This window comes from Triturus cristatus, chromosome 10 (genome assembly GCF_964204655.1).
Source record: "Triturus cristatus chromosome 10, aTriCri1.1, whole genome shotgun sequence".
In the NCBI taxonomy this organism is placed as follows: domain Eukaryota; kingdom Metazoa; phylum Chordata; class Amphibia; order Caudata; family Salamandridae; genus Triturus; species Triturus cristatus.
Genome location: NC_140593.1, coordinates 426,569,321 through 426,590,583, shown reverse-complemented (window position 1 = coordinate 426,590,583; position 21,263 = coordinate 426,569,321). Strand labels below are relative to the sequence as shown.

Below are 21,263 nucleotides of genomic sequence, written 5' to 3'. Positions count from 1 at the left end.
TGCAACACTACCAGCGAACTGTATGGGCAACTGCAGCACCCTGCGTCTAGGCCACTTGACATTTGGCAACCCTACAGGTCATACTTATGGGAACAGACATCTGTAAGTTCCCAGATGAACCAAGGCGTTAGCCCGCAGTGTGAGCCGGGAAGCTGTGCTGCTCCCTGAATGTATAGCAAGATGTATAGATAAGAGAATGTGCTTCCTGATATTCTCTACCAGGACATTTAAGGTGCATTGTATATGATTGCTATGTATAAATTTGAACCAAGTGAAGCTGATATTTTGACATGTGTCTTGAAAAGTAAGTTTTGTAATCTGTAGAAAACTTATAAAGGTTTAAAAAACACTTGTACTGATAATTCAGGGACACTTACTTTGATAAATAAAACAGATTTATCGTTCTAAGAAGACAATTTCCATGTCTAAGTCCACTTTCCATCCTTTCTGGCAGGATGTACAATGTTGATGCATGCCACAATGAAAAGAGCATATAAATTTGAGACCCGCCTTCTAGGACTAGATAATTCTAAATAGTTGCTTCAGTGGGTCAAAGGGGGAGAGAGGGTGGCCTCCGTTGCCAACGTTCAAAAAGCGGCTTTGGCAGCCAGACTAATCCTGAAATATGCTAGAATTTCTAATGTATTCAGGGCAAGCAACTCTCTGGTCATGTCCAGCAAGATAAACTTGCCTTCTTTTAGTACGCTTCTTATGGGATTATCTCTTTCCAGGACTGTGACTCCATCAGTGAAGTGTATAGTGTCAAGGACAGTGCTGGGCTACTTAGCAGAGGTATCGAGGGCGAGTATAAAATACATGTTGTGTCGCTGTTGGTTTCTGCCAAGCTCAGTCTGTGCATCTCACCATGTGGACTGGGAGGAAGGCTTGGGCTGTTGAATATATAGTATAGATTGTGGTTTTGTTTATCAGGTCCCTTTCAATCGTGAAGTTTGGTATGTAACACTCGGAAATAATTCAGTAAGCTGATAAGTGTGCTTGAGCTGCAAGACGGTATCTTAGAATGTCAGGTACCTCAAAACCTCAGTTTCTTTAAGGTGGTGTAGGTCTTTCCCCATTCTCTTGTAGTTCGCTCACCCAAATGAATCTAGCAATTGTGGTTTGCATGGCCCTGAACAACCTAGTATGTAGGGGTGTTCAAATGTTAACGTAGAAGTATACAAATTTGGGCAGGACCAACATTTTAATTAAGGCGGTTCTGCATGCCCGATATTACATCTCTATATTTGGTTACTTAAGTTTTTCATGGCTGCATCATAGTTCTCTCTAGCCCAGTGTATAAGGTATTGATACATATTTTACTGTGGAGTCATGGTGTATTCAGTACTTATCTGTTGTGTTATTGATTTTAAAAAGGAAAAGTTCAGTTTGGTCCCAATGTATTTTAAGCCCTGAAACGGCAGCAAGTTAATTTTTGATTTATTTTAGTGAATGATGGTGGCCCTCTCTAAATCTGGAAGCTATAAACTCTTGCCACAAATTTAAACAATAGATGTGAAAGGGGACATGCCCCTTCCAACTGGATATGCATATGATAGTTATTCTCGATTATTCTGCACATTGGGTGAGTACATAGTATCATAAAAAGATTATACCAAGGTTTCTTCCCATGTTCTCTAGCACTAAAGTAAGGGATTGCTAATTGGAATGAATTGAATGTATACTAATATGCTGCCCTTAAGAGAGCCTTTTGTCATGTTTTTGAGACTGACACGCACATTAGATTTGTGAGACAGATCAAAAGTTAACAGCGCTGATCGTTAGGCCACGTACATATTTCTCAATTTACATGTGAAAGTCCTACACAAGTGGTATGGCTGTGTGTGGTCACATAGATCAAGTAAATTCTCTGTTAAAATTGCTTTGTGAAGTAAAAAACAGCAGAAACAAATAATGGAAGGTTCATCTGGAGTCTTTCTTGGGAATACTTCCAGGGTTTCTTTTCAGACTGGACTTAAGGAGATTGTTCAGCACTTTTGAATTGCTACACAATCAGGGCTAATCTTTTTAAATATTACATACATATAGACCAGGAGCTTCGCAACCCAGCAAAATAGGCTTGTGACACAGCAAAAAACTCCTTGCGACCTGCCGGTGGCAAGAATTTTGGAAAACACTGTTTGAACATCCTCTGCAATGCACACAGAGCGAGCCACGGTTTGGGGCCAAACTTCCTATAATCCAAATTAAAAAAATACAATCAAATGACAAACTTTAGCTCAAGAATGACTAAACTACTAATAACACCCTACCATTAGACAAAAAACCATAGGTCACAGTTTTCCAGTTCAAAACATTCTAACTATGTATACTGCCAAAGAAAATAAGGATCGTCAGCAACCATCAAGAATTTATAAGAGCAAATAAATCTTGGCTGCTGACCAGTTTCTGTATGCTGCCTGTGAATCTATATTTCACACTCCTCTTACTATCCTGCACAAGCTTAAGATGCACTCAAACCAAAAGTACATTGTCTGTGCCTCACACAGGACACCAATACTCAATACGATACACAAAACCTGGAGCAACACCCTTGCCTAATTTTCATGCACTTGAGAATACAAAACTTCTCCACTGACAAGAGGTAGAGAAGTGTTCTAGAATGCAGCAGTGTAACAGCCCTAAATGCTTTTATCTCACTGTACTGTCTTAGAGCTGATCATTGTTAGGTGTAGATTGATAGCACAGCTTGCTGCTAGAGTAAATTCTCTATATGCACACAGTCTGCTTCAGAGTAAACCTCTCTCATCTCATGCAGTTCATTATTTGGTGAACCACTACAATGTACGAGGTGCACTGCTTTCAGTAGCTATTGTGGAGGATTTGCTGAACAGAGAGGCCACCTAGGAAAGACTTCATTCATTAAACGCAACACTTTCCAAACTTAAAATAAATTGAATTCCAGTGCAGAAAACTGAACTATTTCCTTGTTGATTATACTCATGTTTTGTCAAAAAGAAAAAAGTGTTTATCATAACAGCTCCTTTTTAGTTTACATGTTTTCAAAAAGCTTATTCATAATTGTGTAGAAGTTTTTCAACATACGAAATTACATGCTATTAATGAACAACAGTGCCACCATAAGTGACTGTGCAGTACAAGGCCTCACAACTAAACATGGTGATCAAAACATATTCTATTTGTGGAAGGAAACCATAGTGGTTAGATCTAGATTGTCTGGCAAAGACTTTATTCAGTAGCTCATTAGATTCACTGCTATAAGTTCCACCTCCTCACTTTCACACAACACACGTGTCAGAGTACTATGTAACAGAGAAAGCAAAGTTACACACTCTAGGGACAGTGAGTGTGTGTTTTGTCAGTGGGGAGACTTAGAAGGCCCTGAAGAGCAGTGCTGCAAACATAGTTTGCTTCCTGCTTTTTCTAAGCAAAGAAAGTAGAGTGCTCCATCTAACATGCGAGTGTTCATATTACAACTCATGGTTCAGCAAGTGCTACATAATCACCTTGCTACCCATGAGGCACAAGGGCTTTCTCTTGCTCTTCTAAATCAGTCGGTCTGCACCATCATGACCAGTCAGTTCTAAGATCAATGTTTCATCTATGTGTTATCTTGCTGCAGAGATTTGGGGCACCAACTCAAGTTCCTAGGAGAGAAGAGAGGCAGGCCACCTAATTCAGTAAACCCTTGGAGGGGGCTCAAAGCAGTCACTTTGGTGGCATGCCAGGAGGCCTCCATTCTGACAGTGCATATCATCAGCACAGTTGTAGATTACTGCAGCTCTGGGAGATAAACAGTCTTAAATGAAAATTAGGAGTAGAGGAGGTGGTACATATAGAAGGTCAGGCTAGGATTACAGTCCAGCCTGCCCTGGGTTGGAAGCGCAGCGCTGGGGACCATTACCCAGCAGCCTTGTGTCAAAGCACAGTGCACTGCACCTGCTGACCTGAGTGTGATATCAGGCCAAGAAGACCAGTGGACTTCCACAGCCAGGATCCTAAAGTACAAGATAAGGCATTGCAGGCATTGAGGGTGGCAGCAAATGGAGAAAATTGGATGAGCGACCATAATCTGCCACCCCACTGAAGTTCAGATGAGATGTCAGGAGCTTGACCCAAAGTAGAGATCAGAATAAGGAGACAATGTTTACAGACGCTTCAAACTGAAGATGTGGTTAGCTATTTACTGCTCAACCCCTTTGTGGAAGCACCTCAACATTATGAAGTCCAACTATCATCACCTGCTGACACAGACTAAGGGTCATCAGTGTGTACTGGTGCAAAGAGAAGCCCAAGGACTCAACTGCATCTCCATGTGGTTCAATAAACAGGACAAACAGTTATGAATACAAGATCAACCCCATTGGCACACCAACGGAGCATGCAAAGTAAAACAACAAGTTATGCAAATTTGGTTTCAACCTCAATAGTCAATTGGAGGTTTCATGATGACAATTACCTTATTCGCCTTTTAAACAATGGTCTAAAACTTACCCATATTGCAAGCTTAGCCCTGTTACCATCGACTGAAATAGTTTTCACCTTAAAGTCCACACCTGAAAAACACAGACTTCATTAATTAAAACATATTAGCATATTTCTCATACTTACAGTTAGTTAACAGCAAACAGATATTAAAAACACCCCAGAAGTAAAGTCCAGCTGGTGGTCATTGTTACTTTACGTTTTCATACTTATACCTACTCATTATTAACTCCTATTTAACCGTGGATGCCCACAATGGAATTCCAAAAAAGAATAAGGGGTGATTGAGTGGTAGAAACTAGAAATGAGTTAAGATTATAAGACTGGGAAGGTGCGGTGGTAAGGGTATTTTCAATATAAACCATAACACCCAATTTATAGATTGATGGAGAGGGTACTCGGTCACAAAGGCAACTGATACCTCCCTGCCAATACAGTGCTCCTCCTGCTGTATTTACATGCAGGCAGATCTTAGGGTTAATCACGGCGGAGACTACTCACTCTCCACCATGATCAGTTCCCTCTAACGGGCTCTGGGAAGTCAGAACAGTCAGAGAAATGGCTACGTTTGCCTGCCCAACTAAGATGGGCAGACATGTAGTCATTTTTTTTTATGTGCCTTACCACAAGGTTTTACACAAAAGAACATGAGGCACAGTAAAGCATTATAAAAGTCAATTTTGGAAGTATCACCATTCTAATCAAGTTCACTCCCCCATATATAGACAAGGGCAGATTTTTCCATCTAACTAATGATGCTTCAACCCCTTTGCTACCCTCTCCAAATTGTACTGGGGTATTGCCTCTAATGGCTTTAAAATACTTCCACCTAGATACCCAAGCTCATCCTGTACTTCCCCCACCCCCCCAGCCCTGTACGTTCCAACACATTACCCTGGACTTCAGGTTATTTACCAGATATCGAGATAGTGCCCCAAATTAGTTCACCAAAACTTTCACCCTGGGAATGGTTAGAACCGGGTCCGATTGTAAATATTGCGAGATCATCCGCATACAATGCAACATTATTTTTGTAAGTGCCGGAGCTAAAAGAAATGACCTGGGCGTCTTGCAGCAATAGCTGAGCAAATGGCTCAAAATAAATATCAAACAACAATGGAGAGATAGAACAGCCCTGGCGAGTGCCCCTAGTGATTGGAAAACTTTTTGTGAGGGAGCCATAGAGAAGGATCCTGGCTGTTGGGTGCTCATATAAGGCTTTTAACATTGCAATAAAGCAAGGGCCAAAAACAATTATCGAAAGAACTTCCCACAGTTCAGCCCAGCAAACATGGCTGAAAGCCTTAGCCACGTCCAATGTAACTACGGCCAAGTGAATCGTTTATACTACCAATTAATTGCTGGGTAAGTTCATGGATATGCTACATGGGACAAATCCCTTCTGGTCGAGGTGTATAAGCTGAGGAGCCAGTTTAGCCAGTCTCCCTGCCAAAATAATAATAAAGATCTTTTAGTCTGCATTGAGTAGGGATATCGGACAATACGAGTCCACCTTCCTAGGGTCTTTAGCTGGTTTTAAAATCAAGACTATAGTAGCCTCCTTCCCCAGAAGTTAGCAAAGTCTGCGCAAGAACCGATACCAAGATGCTGTAGCTGCAGTCTTCTAAGAGTTGACGACCGACACGTTTTTAAAGTGCCTGAAACTGCAGGCCTATTGGCAAGATGTTGAGAAGGTGGTCAACGACATGTTCGGAGTTTATAGAACACTGAGCTTAGCACTGGTATTGATGGGGGTGGAAGACTGCCCCAGTCAGCCTTTATTGAGAGTCAGAAGAGAGATTTGCAAGCGCTGGACGAATCCCCTTCCTCGCAAGTGGCTTGATTGGCTTCAGGCAGTCAGAAGTATATACAAAATGGACTCTGGCTCTGGGAGGGGCTTCCGTAGTAGGATATGGGACGATTCCCAAAGATGGTGTGGAATGTCAATGTCTTAAGGAAGTGCCCTATGATTACACCTGCGTGAAACCAGTAACCAGGAAACTGGTAGGGCTGGATCGTCAATGCCAGAGTTCTAATGCAATCGGCCTGAGGTTGGGACAGGTTGTACAGGAAGGACTGGTTTTGCAGACATTCGTGATGATGCAGGACCCTCCCCATTTGCTGAGACAGGAGGTACTTCTGAAGGGGAAGAGAAGTCTGATGGAAAATGCTCAGGTTCAACAGCTCTGAGTACAAAACTCTTCTGGTCCAAAACAGGGCAGTCAAAATAACTTGGGCCCGATTAGTCCGGACTATTTTCAGAACTCAAGGTATGAGAGGAAATGGTGGAAGCACATGCAGAAAATCTGTGTTCTCCTGCAGGTGGAACAAGTCTGTCAAAGGTCTTCTTAGCAGGCAGTAGAATCGATTTTGTGCGTTTTCGGCGCTGGCAAAAAGATCTAGCAAGGACATGTCATACTGGTCAAAGATGTGGTAAGTAACCTTGGGATGGGGATGTCATTTGTGGTCTGCCAGCTGACGTCTGCTCAACTAGTCAACTCTGGCATTTAGAGGCCCATCCAGGTGACTGTCCAACTAGGAACATTTCCTGTTGACTTGGCACCTCCAAGTGTGCAGAGCGTCCTGTCACAGAATCCGCAACCCCACTCAGCCCAGCTTGTTGCAGTCCCACATGGTGTTCGTGTTGTTCATAAGAACCTATAACATCCTCCCTCTGTCGGTAGGAAGTCATATAATGGCAGTCCAATGCCCTGAAGCTCCAACAGGTTGATGTGGAGCTGTTAATTCTCTGGAGACCACAGACCTCAGATTTCTACCTCTCCAGGTAATCTCAGCAGCCCAGAGACTATGTATAGGTCACTACTCTAAGCTCTAGTTGAGCAGAAAGCAAAGAGGCCTGCCGCTTGTCAGGTTGGTTCAACCACTGAAGGTCCTAGACTGTCTCTTCTGAAAAGCAAATGGTGCTGGACAGAGCCCCTAGTGCTAAACCCACTGAAACCAAAATATTCTACTGCAGGACTTGTATGTGCCATGTAGCACAAAACACGAAGAGAATGCACGAGGCGAAGAGTCGAAGAAACCTCAGTAACATCCCCAGTGAAACCAAGGAATGAGCTCGAAAGATAGGGGTCATGTTCTGAATGTCTCAAACTTGCTACGGTGGTGGAAACCCCTTGAATGCCTTTATGTCCAGGGTGGCCTCTAAAAAAGGCAATTCATTTTGTGGGCCTCTGGTGGTTCTTCGGCTCGCTGATAGAAAACCCCAGAGTTCTCGCCCGTAGGTGGTCCTCGACTGGCGTCAGCGAGTCCGCCTTGAGGAACCAGTCATCAACTTACAAAAATGCACATGGCCACACTTCTGAAAATGACCTGTGACCAAGGATATCACTTTCATGAACATCTAAGAAACCAAACTGAGAATGAAAGTTAGAAAGACAAATTAGAAGTGTTCTAACCTCACCGTAACCCACCGTATGTTGAACTGCAGAAAGGCCATATGGAAAATGTGTGCCATGCAAGTCCAAGGGTTGGACTGTTCACTTGAGGCACAGGGTCAAGACTGATTTGCATACGGCTGGATTCAAACTGGAATGGCAAGGTGAGCAAAAATAACGATGGATTTAGGCCCAGATCTCTGTACTGGGGTGAATGTATGACATTGTGCTGCATTCTGTCCATCAACTGTTTTTGCATACACAAGTCAAAGGACAGTATCCAATCTTCTGTTTCCAGAAGAGAAAGGAACGGAGCAAGACTGAGCATATTGAATTTATTTTGCAAGAAGGCATTCAGTGTTCGGAGGTCTAGAATAGCTAAGATACCCCCATCCTTCATGGGCGCAAGGAGGCAGAAAGAATCACTCCCCACCTCCCCTCTACTACACAACCCCTCTCAATGACACCCTTGGCCAGGAGAAGACTGACCTCCTGCATCAAAACTGTGGTATGGTCTGATAGGACCACAACCTATATTAGAAGGGATAACAAGTGGATGGTGATAGCATGAATGGTAGGGTGTAGTCCCTCAAAATACTAGTCGGCAGGAAGAATCAGATTCTGCCTCTTACCGGATGGATATGGCTCTGGAAGGGCAACATGCCACCACCGATTGAATCCATGTGTTTAGATTCTCTACTGGGAGGACTGGAAGGAAAGACATTAGAATTAATTTTGCTAATGGATGCCTGTCCTACTAAGTCATCCTTCACTGGGAGCTCCATGAGGAATCTTATGTCACCAGAACATGGTCTTGGTCATCTGGTGACAGGTCATCAGAAGAAGAGGCTCAGCAGGATTTCTCCTAAGTGACCATTACAGTGTCCGCGAGTGCCTCATTAAAGGGCAACAGGGGCTCAGGGAAGGCCCTGGCTGAAGGATTTCTGCCACTAATTTTAATTTAATTTCAATAGTAGGCAGTTTTGGACTTCCATTGCTATGCGTACCACAGCTGTGAAGAAAGCACTTTCCTCCGGTGGTGGACAACGTTGTGAGTCAAGCTTAGTTTCTGAAGAGGTGTTCAACCCACTTGCATTATGCAGGTTAAAATAAAGCCTTTTATCAGTGCGGGTATGGGGAAATCAAACTGCATGGATCTTTATCACGGTCACCCTTGTGGGGAACATGTTGCTTGACTGCACCCAAATCAGAGGCAAAGAGGCTTCTAGCCCCTGGAATATGGACAGCTCAGAAGCAACTGGCAGTTGGAGTTAATCATGGAAGGTTGCGCTTTAGTAATTTGATTCTAACATAGGTCTGGCGCAGACGGATGTTGGTTCACGGTTGGAGACTGGCGTCAGCACCGATTTCGCTATGCATGATGGAAAGGTTGATATATGTGCTTGGAATAGACCCTGGAGCCAGAGTGGATTTCAGGGCTGACATTGGCGTGGGCCAGTGACAGGTCCTACAGTCTCAGCCAGCAGCTGCGAACGGTGCGAACAGCCTGCTTACAGAAGGCCTGCTTACAGAAGTGTGACTGCTGCTCCAGATGGTGCAGATAGCGTCCTAAAAATCTGATGACGGCCCAAGGAATTCAGGAGGCACAGAGACCAACTGTAGAACAGGCTTTGAGTTAGCAAATGCTGGAGGCGAAGTGCCCTTGTATTTCCAACTGCTTAACTTCTTGCTTGACTGAGTGGTGAGATTGGGTTGTATCCTGTTTGGCTTTCTTGCGCTTGTGATGCAGTCTGCATTTCGACTTACCCAAGGACTTTGAGCTGGACAAGGATTAAACAGGGAACCAGCCACACATCCGGTGCAGGAATGGGATTGCGACTGCAGCTTTGAAAGCCATCTCTTATGTAGGTCGACATATAAATTTGCTTCCAGATTTCTGATCAGCGTCAATTGAATCGGGGGACACTTTTCACATGACTGAGTTATGACCAGAACCCAGGCACCTCAGACATATTTGTGAGGGTTTACAACAGACACGTTCTTCCTACAGTGACAATACGGCTTGAAACCAGTCACTTTCAGAGAATAAAGTTTCCTCATCAGAGAAATTAGAAGTTAGAAGACTGACATGTTGGGAGCAGAGCGCTAGATACACGTCAAAGGGCACAGAAAAAAAAGAACGGATGTTCGCACCTAGGGGTGGAGCCTACTTGTGGCTCCACTCTGTCACTTCCAAAGAGGTACGATGCCACTGCAGAGCCAGGTGGTGCCACAAGGTGAAGCACTGGATCTATTGCTTGAAAATCTCCTGTAGCATTTGAGTGTCTGGGAATATTAATAAAGTGATACATTTGCATTCAACCATCAGAAATGACTGATATGCAGACGTAAATGGTTGGAATTCTCAGGATCTTGAGCCAGAAAAAAAAATCTTTGAAATTACCCTGAAGAAAACCCAAAGATCTTTCTGTGCCAGACACGGTTTTCAAGCACTGAAAGGTGTTGTCAACAAGGTGGCCAAATAGTGACTCGCCACTAAATGTTACGTTTATAATGCAATTTTGCACTTCTGGATGAGAAGTTGTACACTTAAGCCTTCCTTAGTGGTGGTGTAAATCCTCTGCAGAGGTGTTTTATATGGTGATAAGGGATAACGTGAAGAGTGCTGTAGCAGTTGTTATACAACTGAATTCCCTTTGGGATGGCCTATCCGGCAAACCCATATTTAGACCATTATTCTGTACTTCAGTTCCAGCCTTAGAACAGTCGCTGACCAGGTAGGTCTACTTTGCATCAGCATTTGCCCCTCCTTCCACATGTAACCCAGAATGAGTATGGCTTTTGAAGTTTTCTTTCGAAAGTCTTTGATGTCATCAAGAAAACAATAAGCTTGCTGCACTCGAATTGGCATAACATATCTCTTGGCTACTCTCTGTAGAAGAGCTAAACCTGCAGAGGTTATCTTGCAGAGAGTCCACTGGTGAAAGAAACACTTCACCTAAAGGGTTTGCCACATAATAATTCCATTCTTTGCTAGATCTTAGCAAGGTTGTTGCCTTCTTTCTCTTCTTCAGAATCATCCTCTTCCTTTGTGTTTGTTTCGACTATCCTTGGTGGTGGTAGCTAAGGTAGAGTCTGTGGTGTTGCAGGTTCTGGAAACTAATCTTATGACGACAGCAGTGGCTGTGAAGGTTACGGAGGCTGCTGAGGTGGCAATGCTGGAAAAGAAGATTCTGGATGCAGAGGAAATCTCAAATAATAATACGTCATCATGGCCTGGAGATCTTTGATAACATCTGAAGGCATGCACAATTGGAGGCTCATAATGAGGTCCATCATTGTTGTAATGGGAATTCTCAAAGTACAAAGGAGGTCCCTCTGTTGGATGAGCATCAGAAGAAGGGGTAGGATCAAATGGATGAAATTGAACTTATTCTTGGTTGTCATCTTCTTTGCGCTTGAATTTTGAGTCAGTCGGGCTTTAAACAAGTCATAAGGACCATCTGAATCCTGAAAGTCCCTGTCTGATTTAGTTTCAAAGAGCTTTAAGCTGGGAAGGATAAATACCTGAAGTTTAAGTAACAACTGGCGAAAACCACAAAGGATCTTCTATGACTTGATGTCAGTGTCCTTGATGGAGCCATCGCCGATGAGCCAATCAAGGAAGTAGCACCAACAGGTTTTTGACTTCTCAGATGAAGGCTTCTTTTTTTGATCCTGTAAATGGTATTGTCATAAATGAGAATAGAGAAAGCATCTTAGATGAAGGCTGTGGCAGTAACTTAAGTGATGGGGGCTTTACTTGAGCAGTAGATGAGGAAGATTTTCGTTCAGTCATTAGAGGAGTATGCTTGTCTGATTTTCAGGCACTTTAACCCAATGTAAAAATGATGATCCCTTATCTTTGTGATGCTGGAGGATTTTGTTACAGGAAAAGGAAGGAAGACTCCCGATTCACTAGGTCCTCAGAGTAAAGAACATGCAGCATCTAGAGACAGAGCAGCATATCCTTCCTATACTGAACCATTTTCCAGATAATGTTTGGAAGAATTTGAAATTGTAAGGATGATGCTTAGTGCAAAGGCAGTAAATAAACTAGTCATACAGGTCCCATGTGTGAAGACACTTTTTCTCGCAAGCTCCACTCCGCCTGAAAATTTATTTGCTTCAAGACTCCAACATCCTGAAGAAGACAACCAGACCTGCTCCAAAAACCACAGACAGAAATTCACACAGAGGAGCTGCCAAGGGACCTAGATCCATAAAACAATACGCCAAATGGGATAGGAAACACTATTATGTAGCGGACTGAGCAGAACCCAGTGAAGCCCCTCTGTTCTCACAACAAGCAGGGAAAATCTGAGAAGTAGTGGCCTCCAGCAGGAGTGTAGATCATGGCTCTTCAACCTCATTAAAGTTTGGGTCTTTTTCAAATGAGTTTGGATATATACTAAATATGAAAATAAATTGTGGCTGTTTCTAGTGGAATTTTTCTATACTGTTCAGTAGGTAATGGAGGCTCCCTCTTCAATAACTGGGTCCTGGAGGGGAATTCAAGTATGTGAATCTAGGACATTTTCATGTTGGAAAACATTTGAGAGTATACAAGAGGAGAGAAGCGTGTGCTTGCAGCTGCTAGTCATATCATACCTGCCAGAAGGTTTTAGGACTTGGGCAAAAAAAATGTGACCTCTACCAAGAGATATTATTGCTATGCAATCAGGGCACTGTGAGGAATCAAAAGCTTGTGTGAGTTCCCATTTCATCATATACTTTGTTTTTTTACAATTCTATATGGCATTTCTAAGATGTTTTGATAAAGCCAATCGTTCTATACCTAAGGGGCATGCGATGGTTTCTGACAACCCTTTATGTGAATCCTGATATTCAACATATAAAAACTGGTTAGTCAAATGATAATGGAAATTCTTATCTAGAATAATTTCAAGAGACAAATACTTTAAAGACTTTAAATTATCTTTATACAAGATATATTACATTACAGTATTTGTTTCTCCCAAGTAAAGCCAAACCTGAGGTATGCAACCAATTATGAATGTTGTCAAAGATTGGGAAAAATTTAAAAGTGACTAGACGAATTCAATGACTAGATATTTGAACGAGAGACATTTTGGATGAAAGCACCTGTCAAGCAGGATACCAAAAGGTACCAATGACCCTAACATATATCCTGCTTTCTATCTGAAAGGAAGTGTCTTTTAAAGTGAATGTCACCTGAGTGATGCTGATGATCGAGTCTTCTTGTTTTTAATTTCATTTTGATTGCGGGGTTCATATTTTTGGCACATGGCTAAGTTGCTCTTAACTGTAATAGTTTGCGGTTAGTGACGAAATATAGACAAGATTTTTAGTAGATGACTACTGAAAAGTATGATTGATGATCAAATGCATTAAGACAGCAACTCAATTATATTCATCTATACTGCCAAGTGATTAGTGAAATAGCATACCAAATTACTATATTCTGATCATACAAGGCACGTACTAACATTATGAAAGGTTTCATCTTTTAACTGCGGAGACATATGAGATACTTAATATTTCTATATCTGTATATAAAACAAATTGAATATAAACACCAGATCCCATCCTAATGGGCTTTTTCAGCAGTCTTAAATCTGGAACCTTTGAGCCCCTGGGGTCGGCAAAGGCTACTTATGGCGTTTGCAACTAAGACATTAGTATGTAAAATTGAAAATGTTACAACACTGTCAATGGGAAGGAATTGGAAATTGGAAAATAAAAAATAAGTCAGCACTCTTAAATTTACTCATGGGAGAAGTGCAAGTACAGCAAACAAAAATAAAGTATGGGCAACTTGGGGCCTGAATTTAAGTACTGACTGCATGCGTTAGAAGTAAGAATTACAAAACATATGACTGTCTTTTAGAAAAAAAATAAAATTTTGAAAAGCTCCAACTTTCCCATTAAAATACATTTTTCTATTTTCGCATTTTTTTGTGTGAAAGAGAATAATTTTATTTCTTGATGTATATTTATTTTTTATTTTGTGCATTGTTTTGGAGGTACAGATCGTAAATCTTGATTATGCCAGGGTCTTTGGCATCGAGTAGTGATTCAGTAGGGTCCACAGAAGTTAAAAGGTTAAGAGCCACTAGCCTATTTATTTCCTCTTGACCTGTGGCTCGATTGTGCCATGGCAGGTGCAGCATACTTGATATTTACTTCTACTTAACCTGCTTGAATAGTAGGTCAGAGTTCAATTCTTCTGAAACAGGGATAGGGGTGTGGCAGGTGAGTACCATTCAATTTGGAAATGATTGGCCTGCACTTCCCTGACGGATGAAGGCCTGAATTTCAGCAGGCAGGCACACAGACGCTTTGATCTACCCCACTGAAGCAAACTCTGCACTTTTCTTCATGGAAGCAATCAGAAATAGGATGTTCAGTTAAGGATATTGCTACAGAGATTGTTTGAAGTGTGACTCAGAGATGAATAGGGTGATTATCTGATTCATACCAGATACAGCCTGAAATAAGCAAATCAGTGTAATATCGGAGGGAAGTCCAGCTGGTTCTGAAGGGCATGAACCCTCACAGCTAAATGTGTAGGCAGATGACAAGGCGGAATAAACACAGACAGTGGAAAGATAATTTCTAAAGGGCCCGATTCCGAACAGGTGGCGTAATGGGGGGTGCATGGGGTCGTCAAGTGCAAAAGCCTTATAACAACCACCGTTGTTTTCTTTTCACCCCCTCCCCCCCGAACAATGGCATTAAAAACTATAGGGGGACTTTTTTTCCAGAGCCTCCGCTCATAACATGCTTTTGTCTTACGACTCTTCACATTTTATTGATGGGGAGGTCGTTCGCCACAATTCTTCACACACTGCATCTTATGGCTCCTGAAAGTCTGAATTTCAACACTGTTACCAACAGGCCTTTTGCATGGCAGATGGATCCTCTACAGAAATCTCAGCAGCACATATTTTCGAATATATCTAGAGTAATCAGATCCTCCCGTCACTTCACTTCAGGCATCCCTTGTCCTTGCCCCTCAAGCCTGCACCCTTGCGTGCTTTGCAGTATGAGGAGCTTCAAGCACGCAAAAAGCTCTACCATGAGTCACTTTATAGCCATTGTTTGCGCAAGCCTCTTTCCTTGCCTCACGCAGCTGCTGTAACAGCAGTGTAGCACCCTAGGTTCACAGCACCTATTTGACAAATTACTAGATTTGGGCTTCAACACAAACATGCATTTTTATAGTGTGTATCAGTTTTGATTGTGCCTTTTTGTTTAACTTTGAAAAAGCAGAAGCTGAATTTCACCCTAGAGTATCAGTTGTGGGTGTACATGGAACGTTAAAAGTAGAATGTACATTTTTAAGTGGATGGCTGGGAAGTAGTTGAAACAGCAGCCAGGAGGAAGAGTGTTACAATATTATTACAAATGTAGCAATAAACTATTTGGTCTACACCAGTTCTTTACAAACTTTTTAGAACCATGACCCAATTTTTAGAACAAACTTTTGCGACCCATCTAGCTTTAGTGGACATGAAGTGGGTGCCTAGGTTAAAATATATCTATTTAAAATATCTATTCATTATTGAATATCAATATTCAAAATCTAATAACTTACATAAATAGGATGTTCAAGTCCCACCACCATTTTGCTCACAATGCACGGTTTAGGAAACGCTGGCCTACGCTGATGTAATGAAGACCTTGAGCACCAGTCTTTGTACACACCTAGCCATGGTGTATACGGTTTATAAGGCTGGGAAGTCAAACACACAAACATGCAATGCTGCACAAGGATGAAGGCTCCCAATAGATAAAAAAGGTACAATATAATTGTGAGGAATAATAGCTATCTAGTTGCCTAGGTTTAAAATGAATTGCTCAGATGCAAAATAGTCTTCTAGCTCCCCTCCTGTCTGCCAGGCATAATCATTTTGTAGGCCCGAACACAATCTAGATCCTCAAACACTTCAGCATCATACCACAGCATGGGTCAAGCATACTAACCAATTGTTGCAGCAAGTTCAGGGTCAAACGTATCATCTGTGAATCTTAGGAGAAGGCTGCAAAAGATTACAAAATTGAGTCAACTTGAGAAATGAGACCAATAAGCATTTCACATGTTTAGTAGCATGCATCTTTGAAAAAAAAACAGCTTATAGTGCAATTTAGGCCAATGTTTCGATATTTTTTCTGGTGTCAGGACGTTTTAAAGTCAACAACTTATAGTAGCCTAAACAAAACAGAAAATATTTTACATTTATAACAAACAAACACAATCATGAAGGCACTACATAGGATATACATCGCCAAGATCCGTCACCTTGGCAGGTAATAACCTTGAATAAAATATTCACTTTATTTTAGGATTACCAAAGGATCTAAGAAAATAAACATAAGGTTCTTGCATGAAACATGGTGACATTAAACTATTTCATAGTTTCTTGAAGCCCAGTTCATTACATGCCCATGTCTGAAATCAGTTGTTCAACCTAGTACTGTTGCTGACCTACACAGAGGGTTTTTAGGGAGGTGACCTTCCTTCTTCCCTTTTCTACATTTTCTGCATCTTTTTTCTTTTTCTCAGCCTCCATACTTTGTTCCCCTCTCTCTGTCTCCCACCTTCTATTTTCTCTCTTCCTTCCTAGATCAATGTAGCTCTACTGAACACCCTCAACCTCCATCTTAGTTCTGTCAAGGCATTCTGGGAAACCTTTAGGAGCGTCCTCATGACTAACAGTCAGAAGGGAACCCAAACGACCATTAGTTACACTCACTGTGATCCAGCCTGCCAGGCCATCGGACCCAAGTGGCAACCCAAACTACAGCTGCGTAAGTGTGGGGGGGGGAGGTGTTCCCTATGCCACTCAAAAAGAAAATTATGGCATCCTCATTATGCACTTACAAATGTCATAGCAGATCAATCAAGTTGTAGATGAGAGGGGAGGACATTCAGATATGTCGCACTTTCATCCAACTTTGGAGTTGAAAGGTTCAATAACGTTGCATCTTCAAATAGTTCTGTTACTAAATAATGAAGAAACAAGTGGACCAGTATGGCATACCAACTAGCACTGTAATAGCCTTCCTTGCATATCAAAATGAAGGAAAAAAAGTTCAGGAATATATATTAGTTAAAATCTATTGCAATTATGTCTGAAAACCAGTTTGTGATTGCTGTAAAAGAGTAACTAATAGCATAGTCAGTATTAACCTTAGCATAGTCTGCTTTACAAGGAAGGTCCTAAATCTAATCAAGTAGAAAGGAGACCCACTCATAACTTCAAATGATATTTTTCTTGGATTTCACAAAATATTTTTGCCACACAGATGTCTGCAAATCAGTCACAGACATACACACACTTGGAAAGCCTAAAACTACGCTAAATTAATATTTTTGTTATGAACAAACTGCATAGGTTGCGCCACCATGTTGTAATTTGCACAAGCACCCAGGCCTACACCAGACATTATACTGACTGATGGGACTTCAAAAGGGATCGTTCTGAGAAGTACACATCACTTACGAATTGTAAAATTAACAATTTACTATGTGGAGTATTCTTATTTTTTATGTTAACAGTATTGTAAAAAGGTATGTTTTACCAACTATTCCACATAAACATTCAGGAAGTGACAGGAGGCTCAAGAACAAAAAGAACCAGATAGTAAATTCAGAGTGACAAGCAAAACAAAGTGATCTCAGAAAACTTGACCATTGTTTCATGAAATGGATATAAAAGTGTATTCTACAATAAAACATTTCCTGATCATTTTGACAGCAAGTATCCTTCAAGAATACCTAGCACTGCAGCCATGCGAAGCTATATGAGGGACAGAAATATGGACTTTACACCTTAGTGCAGAACTCCAGCATTGCACAAATGCCAGAAAAATACACAGAAAAAATTCAGGAAACATACATCCTCCTTCCACAAGGCAACCACACAAGTATCTTAAATGTCTTCACATAAGAGAAAAGCACAAAGGCTTCTCCTAACAAAACACAAAGGGTAGTCTTTAATTTGATTTATTTGCCAGATGGGCTATGCCTCATTACTGAACATAGTTTCTGTTGAAATTAGATGCACCCCACCAACCAAGCTTTAAAACTCAAAATTTGTAAATCACAGTTCTTGAAAGAACATAGAAGAACCTTCAGTTAAAACATTATCTCCTTCGCCTGTCTGGATCTATTGACTAAGGACTTCCCAAAGAGGAGTGGCACTGCTTTAGTCTGTGGAGTATCGGTTTTCTCTCCTTTAAGAATGGAAAACTGCAGGACAGGCTCCATGTGTAGCTCCTCTAAAATATGCGATTTACAGTTTCATACGTCACCTACCTTACATTTAAATAGTCCAATTTTTCACATAACGAATGAAATATTTTTTGTAAAGATATAGGAAAATAGCAATTACAATTATAACAGTAAATAAAATCTGTTAAAAATTCTACGACCTACCACAGTAGATAAAATTCATTATGAATTCTAAAACCTACTACAATAAATTACCCCAATGGGGTATGACCACACAACACAGTTAGCTAGATTTAATAAGCTAGTCAAGATAGTGATAAACAAAAAGGTTCAGAACTTTTACAAATTCCTTACAAATTGATGATATTTTGTGGAGATGCAATATGTAATAGCTTAGTGCAATGTTCAGCAGTTTGCTTTAATGAAATCAAGTAGAAGTACTTTTCCCTGGTGGACAAAAGGGCTGAACATAAGCATGTAATAAGTGCCAGAGATCAGAGATTTGTCTTTGTAACCGCAAAGGTGGCACAATCTTAATGGCAGACATTTCTTGTTCCAACAACTTTCTAATTGTGCAATTGGTATATACAGAAGGCATTATCTCAGATACCTCTGAATGTATCCAGATAAGGGTCTGCTGTCAAAGTGCTTGTATGTCTGTAGATATGAATTGACCTTCAAACTCTTCCTTATAAAATCTTTCCAGGTCAGTAGGGGCATTCTAGAGAGCTGAAATAGGGAGGGTAGGTAATTCTAACTTATAACCTTAGTGACAGCTGTAATGCTCATTATATATGGAGTATTTCAGCAAATCCACTCTGGTGTTAATGCACTCACACACAATTTAAAACTAGGCCCGTGTGTAAAGACGTAGAGGAAAGTTCCAAACAAATTTTGCAGTAGTGGGTTGAGGAGCGAAGACCATGTGTCACGTGGCCAATGTCGACATTGTCATTTTCTCTAAGTTAGCATGAGTGCTGGAGACAGCAAGCGGCTTTGCGCACGTTACTAAATGGCTTTATTTTGGCAAAGACTATGCTCGTACTTTTCACATGAGAACTGCTTGCTGTGTGCATTCTCTGCCAGTTCCTGGGATTTAGTCTGAACATTTTTAGCAAGGTCGATAAACAATGCACTTGTTATTCTGTTCTGGTCAGGCCCTAGCACCTAGACAAAACATACCAATGCAGCTGTTGTCTGAAAATCTTACTTTGATATTATGGGGATACATGCATAGGGAACACACACTTGGAGAGGGACCTGTCCAGGGAGAAGAGCGAGACAGCACCTATGATGTAGAACAGCCATCTATCGTCTGAGGTATGGGGTCTGCTGACAAAACCCAGAGATCTTCCAATATATAATAATGCTGCTTCTTAGCAAGGGGAGGGAGGTTAGGCTCTATTGCCTTTCCATGATGACATCTCCCTTTATGGACTGGCTAGCTGCTATGCTGACTGTATTTGTATTTTTAATTTTCCTGCTTGTTGTGGCACGTATACTGCATTTTAGAGCACGTTAGTTAAAATAAATATTTTAAACTGGTTTGTGTCTCTGTCAGATCTTATTGTGGACAGGTACAAGAGTGCGAGCGAAAGGGTGTGTCTCGCATCCGTGAATCCTGAGAGATTCTGGAGTGTTGTGTTCTGGGGCGTCTAATCACTTTTTTCTCTGTGAGTGAGTAGGTGAGGCAAGTGAGACACTATAGCTAGTCGGCCTGACCTGGGCTCATCGGTACTAAGGTGGTAGGATGACTCAGTCCCTATGCACTAAGGACCCATAATCCTACGCATAGTTCTATTCTTGGGCAGAATCCCTGCAACCCATGTGTTGGACCTAGCCATCTATGCATGGTGAACCCCAAACGTTTAGCTTTTTACCCTCCACTTTTAGCTGAATCCGTTTTTGTTGGCCTTAAGACTTTGGGCACTGAAGTGCTCATGCTCACTCCCCTGAACGTGGTTTGATTGGCATACACCTAACTGGCATATTAAATGTACTTATAAGTCCCTTGGAGACTGGTATGCCAAAGACCCAGGTCCTATAAATTAAATGCCACTATTGGCCCTGCAGCACTTATTGTACCATCCACTTAAAGAGCACTTTTAAACATGTCACTGGCCTGCCATAGCAGCCTGAATGCAGGGTTACACTGCCATGTTGATTTGGCATTTAGACCCCTTGCCAAGCCTTAAACTCCACAGCTATTACATAAAAGCCACCCCTAAGGTAGGCCCCAAGTAGCCCATAGGGCTGGGTCCTGTGTAATTAAAAGGTTGGACATGTACTTTTAAGGTTTACATGTCCTGGTAGTATAAAACTTCTAAATTAGTTAATCATTACTTTGAAGACTAACTCTCCCGTAAGCTAACATTTGGAATTACTTATTAAATTTAAGGTGTAATTTCCAAAGGGAGCAGGTGGCTATATACGTTTGGTGTCTATGAAATTGTAATGATGATCCCTCTTTAATAGTAAAGTTGAATTTTTGATTGCAATTTAAAAATATTTAAAAAAAAAAAAAAACACAGAGTTGGCATATTTCTGCCCTTAGCTGTTTTTGTGCCTACAGCATGGCATGGGTCACATGATTGGGTGAACCTGACAGACTATGGCCCTGATTACGACTTTGGAGGTGAGGCGTAGGGCCCGCCCTGCCACCGCACCACCAAAGCCATGGTCAGACCGCCAGCCAGATTAGGAGTTCCACCTGTCCGGGGGGCTCGTTTGGGCGTTCCGACAGTGGTGCCTCCTAAAAAGGGCACCACAATGGGGACGCAAACAACAGTTCTTGCACGGCATGGAATGAAAAGTCCATGCTGTGCAGGAACTGGGGGCATGCACAGAAGGGGCACATGTTGTGCCCCCCTGTGTGCCTCCCCATGCGGAGGAGGCACAGAGGGCTCTGCAGGGCTCCCTTTGGTTCCTCTCCACTACGGTGTTCAAGGAGTAAAAACGTCCATGACACCGCCGGTGGAGAGGAAACTCGTAATATGCTTGGCGGGACAGCATCTTGCGGCCTCCTGACTGTCGCAACACCGCCAGGGAACGTTTCCTGGTGGCTGTGGCAGTCCCACCACCCGACTCGTAATAGGGCAGTCGGGAGACCACCAACGCTGTGCCCCCACAAGTGTGGCGGTCCATCGACCGCCAGACTCGTAATTGGGTTCTTTGTGAATTCT

The 21,263-nt window shown here is 41.9% G+C and overlaps 1 protein-coding gene across 1 annotated transcript in view; it reads right to left on the bottom strand.

Moving 5' to 3' along the window:
* The window catches only part of RAB18 (RAB18, member RAS oncogene family), a 123,276-nt gene that overhangs the window by 51,526 nt on the left and 50,487 nt on the right, over nt 1–21,263 (bottom strand). The window contains exons 2-3 of the mRNA XM_085631766.1: nt 15,831–15,886; nt 4,474–4,535 (exon numbers count right to left, since the gene is read on the bottom strand). Of these exons, the coding sequence (XP_085487892.1) occupies nt 4,474–4,535; nt 15,831–15,886 (118 nt within the window). The remainder of the gene's footprint in view (nt 1–4,473; nt 4,536–15,830; nt 15,887–21,263) is intronic.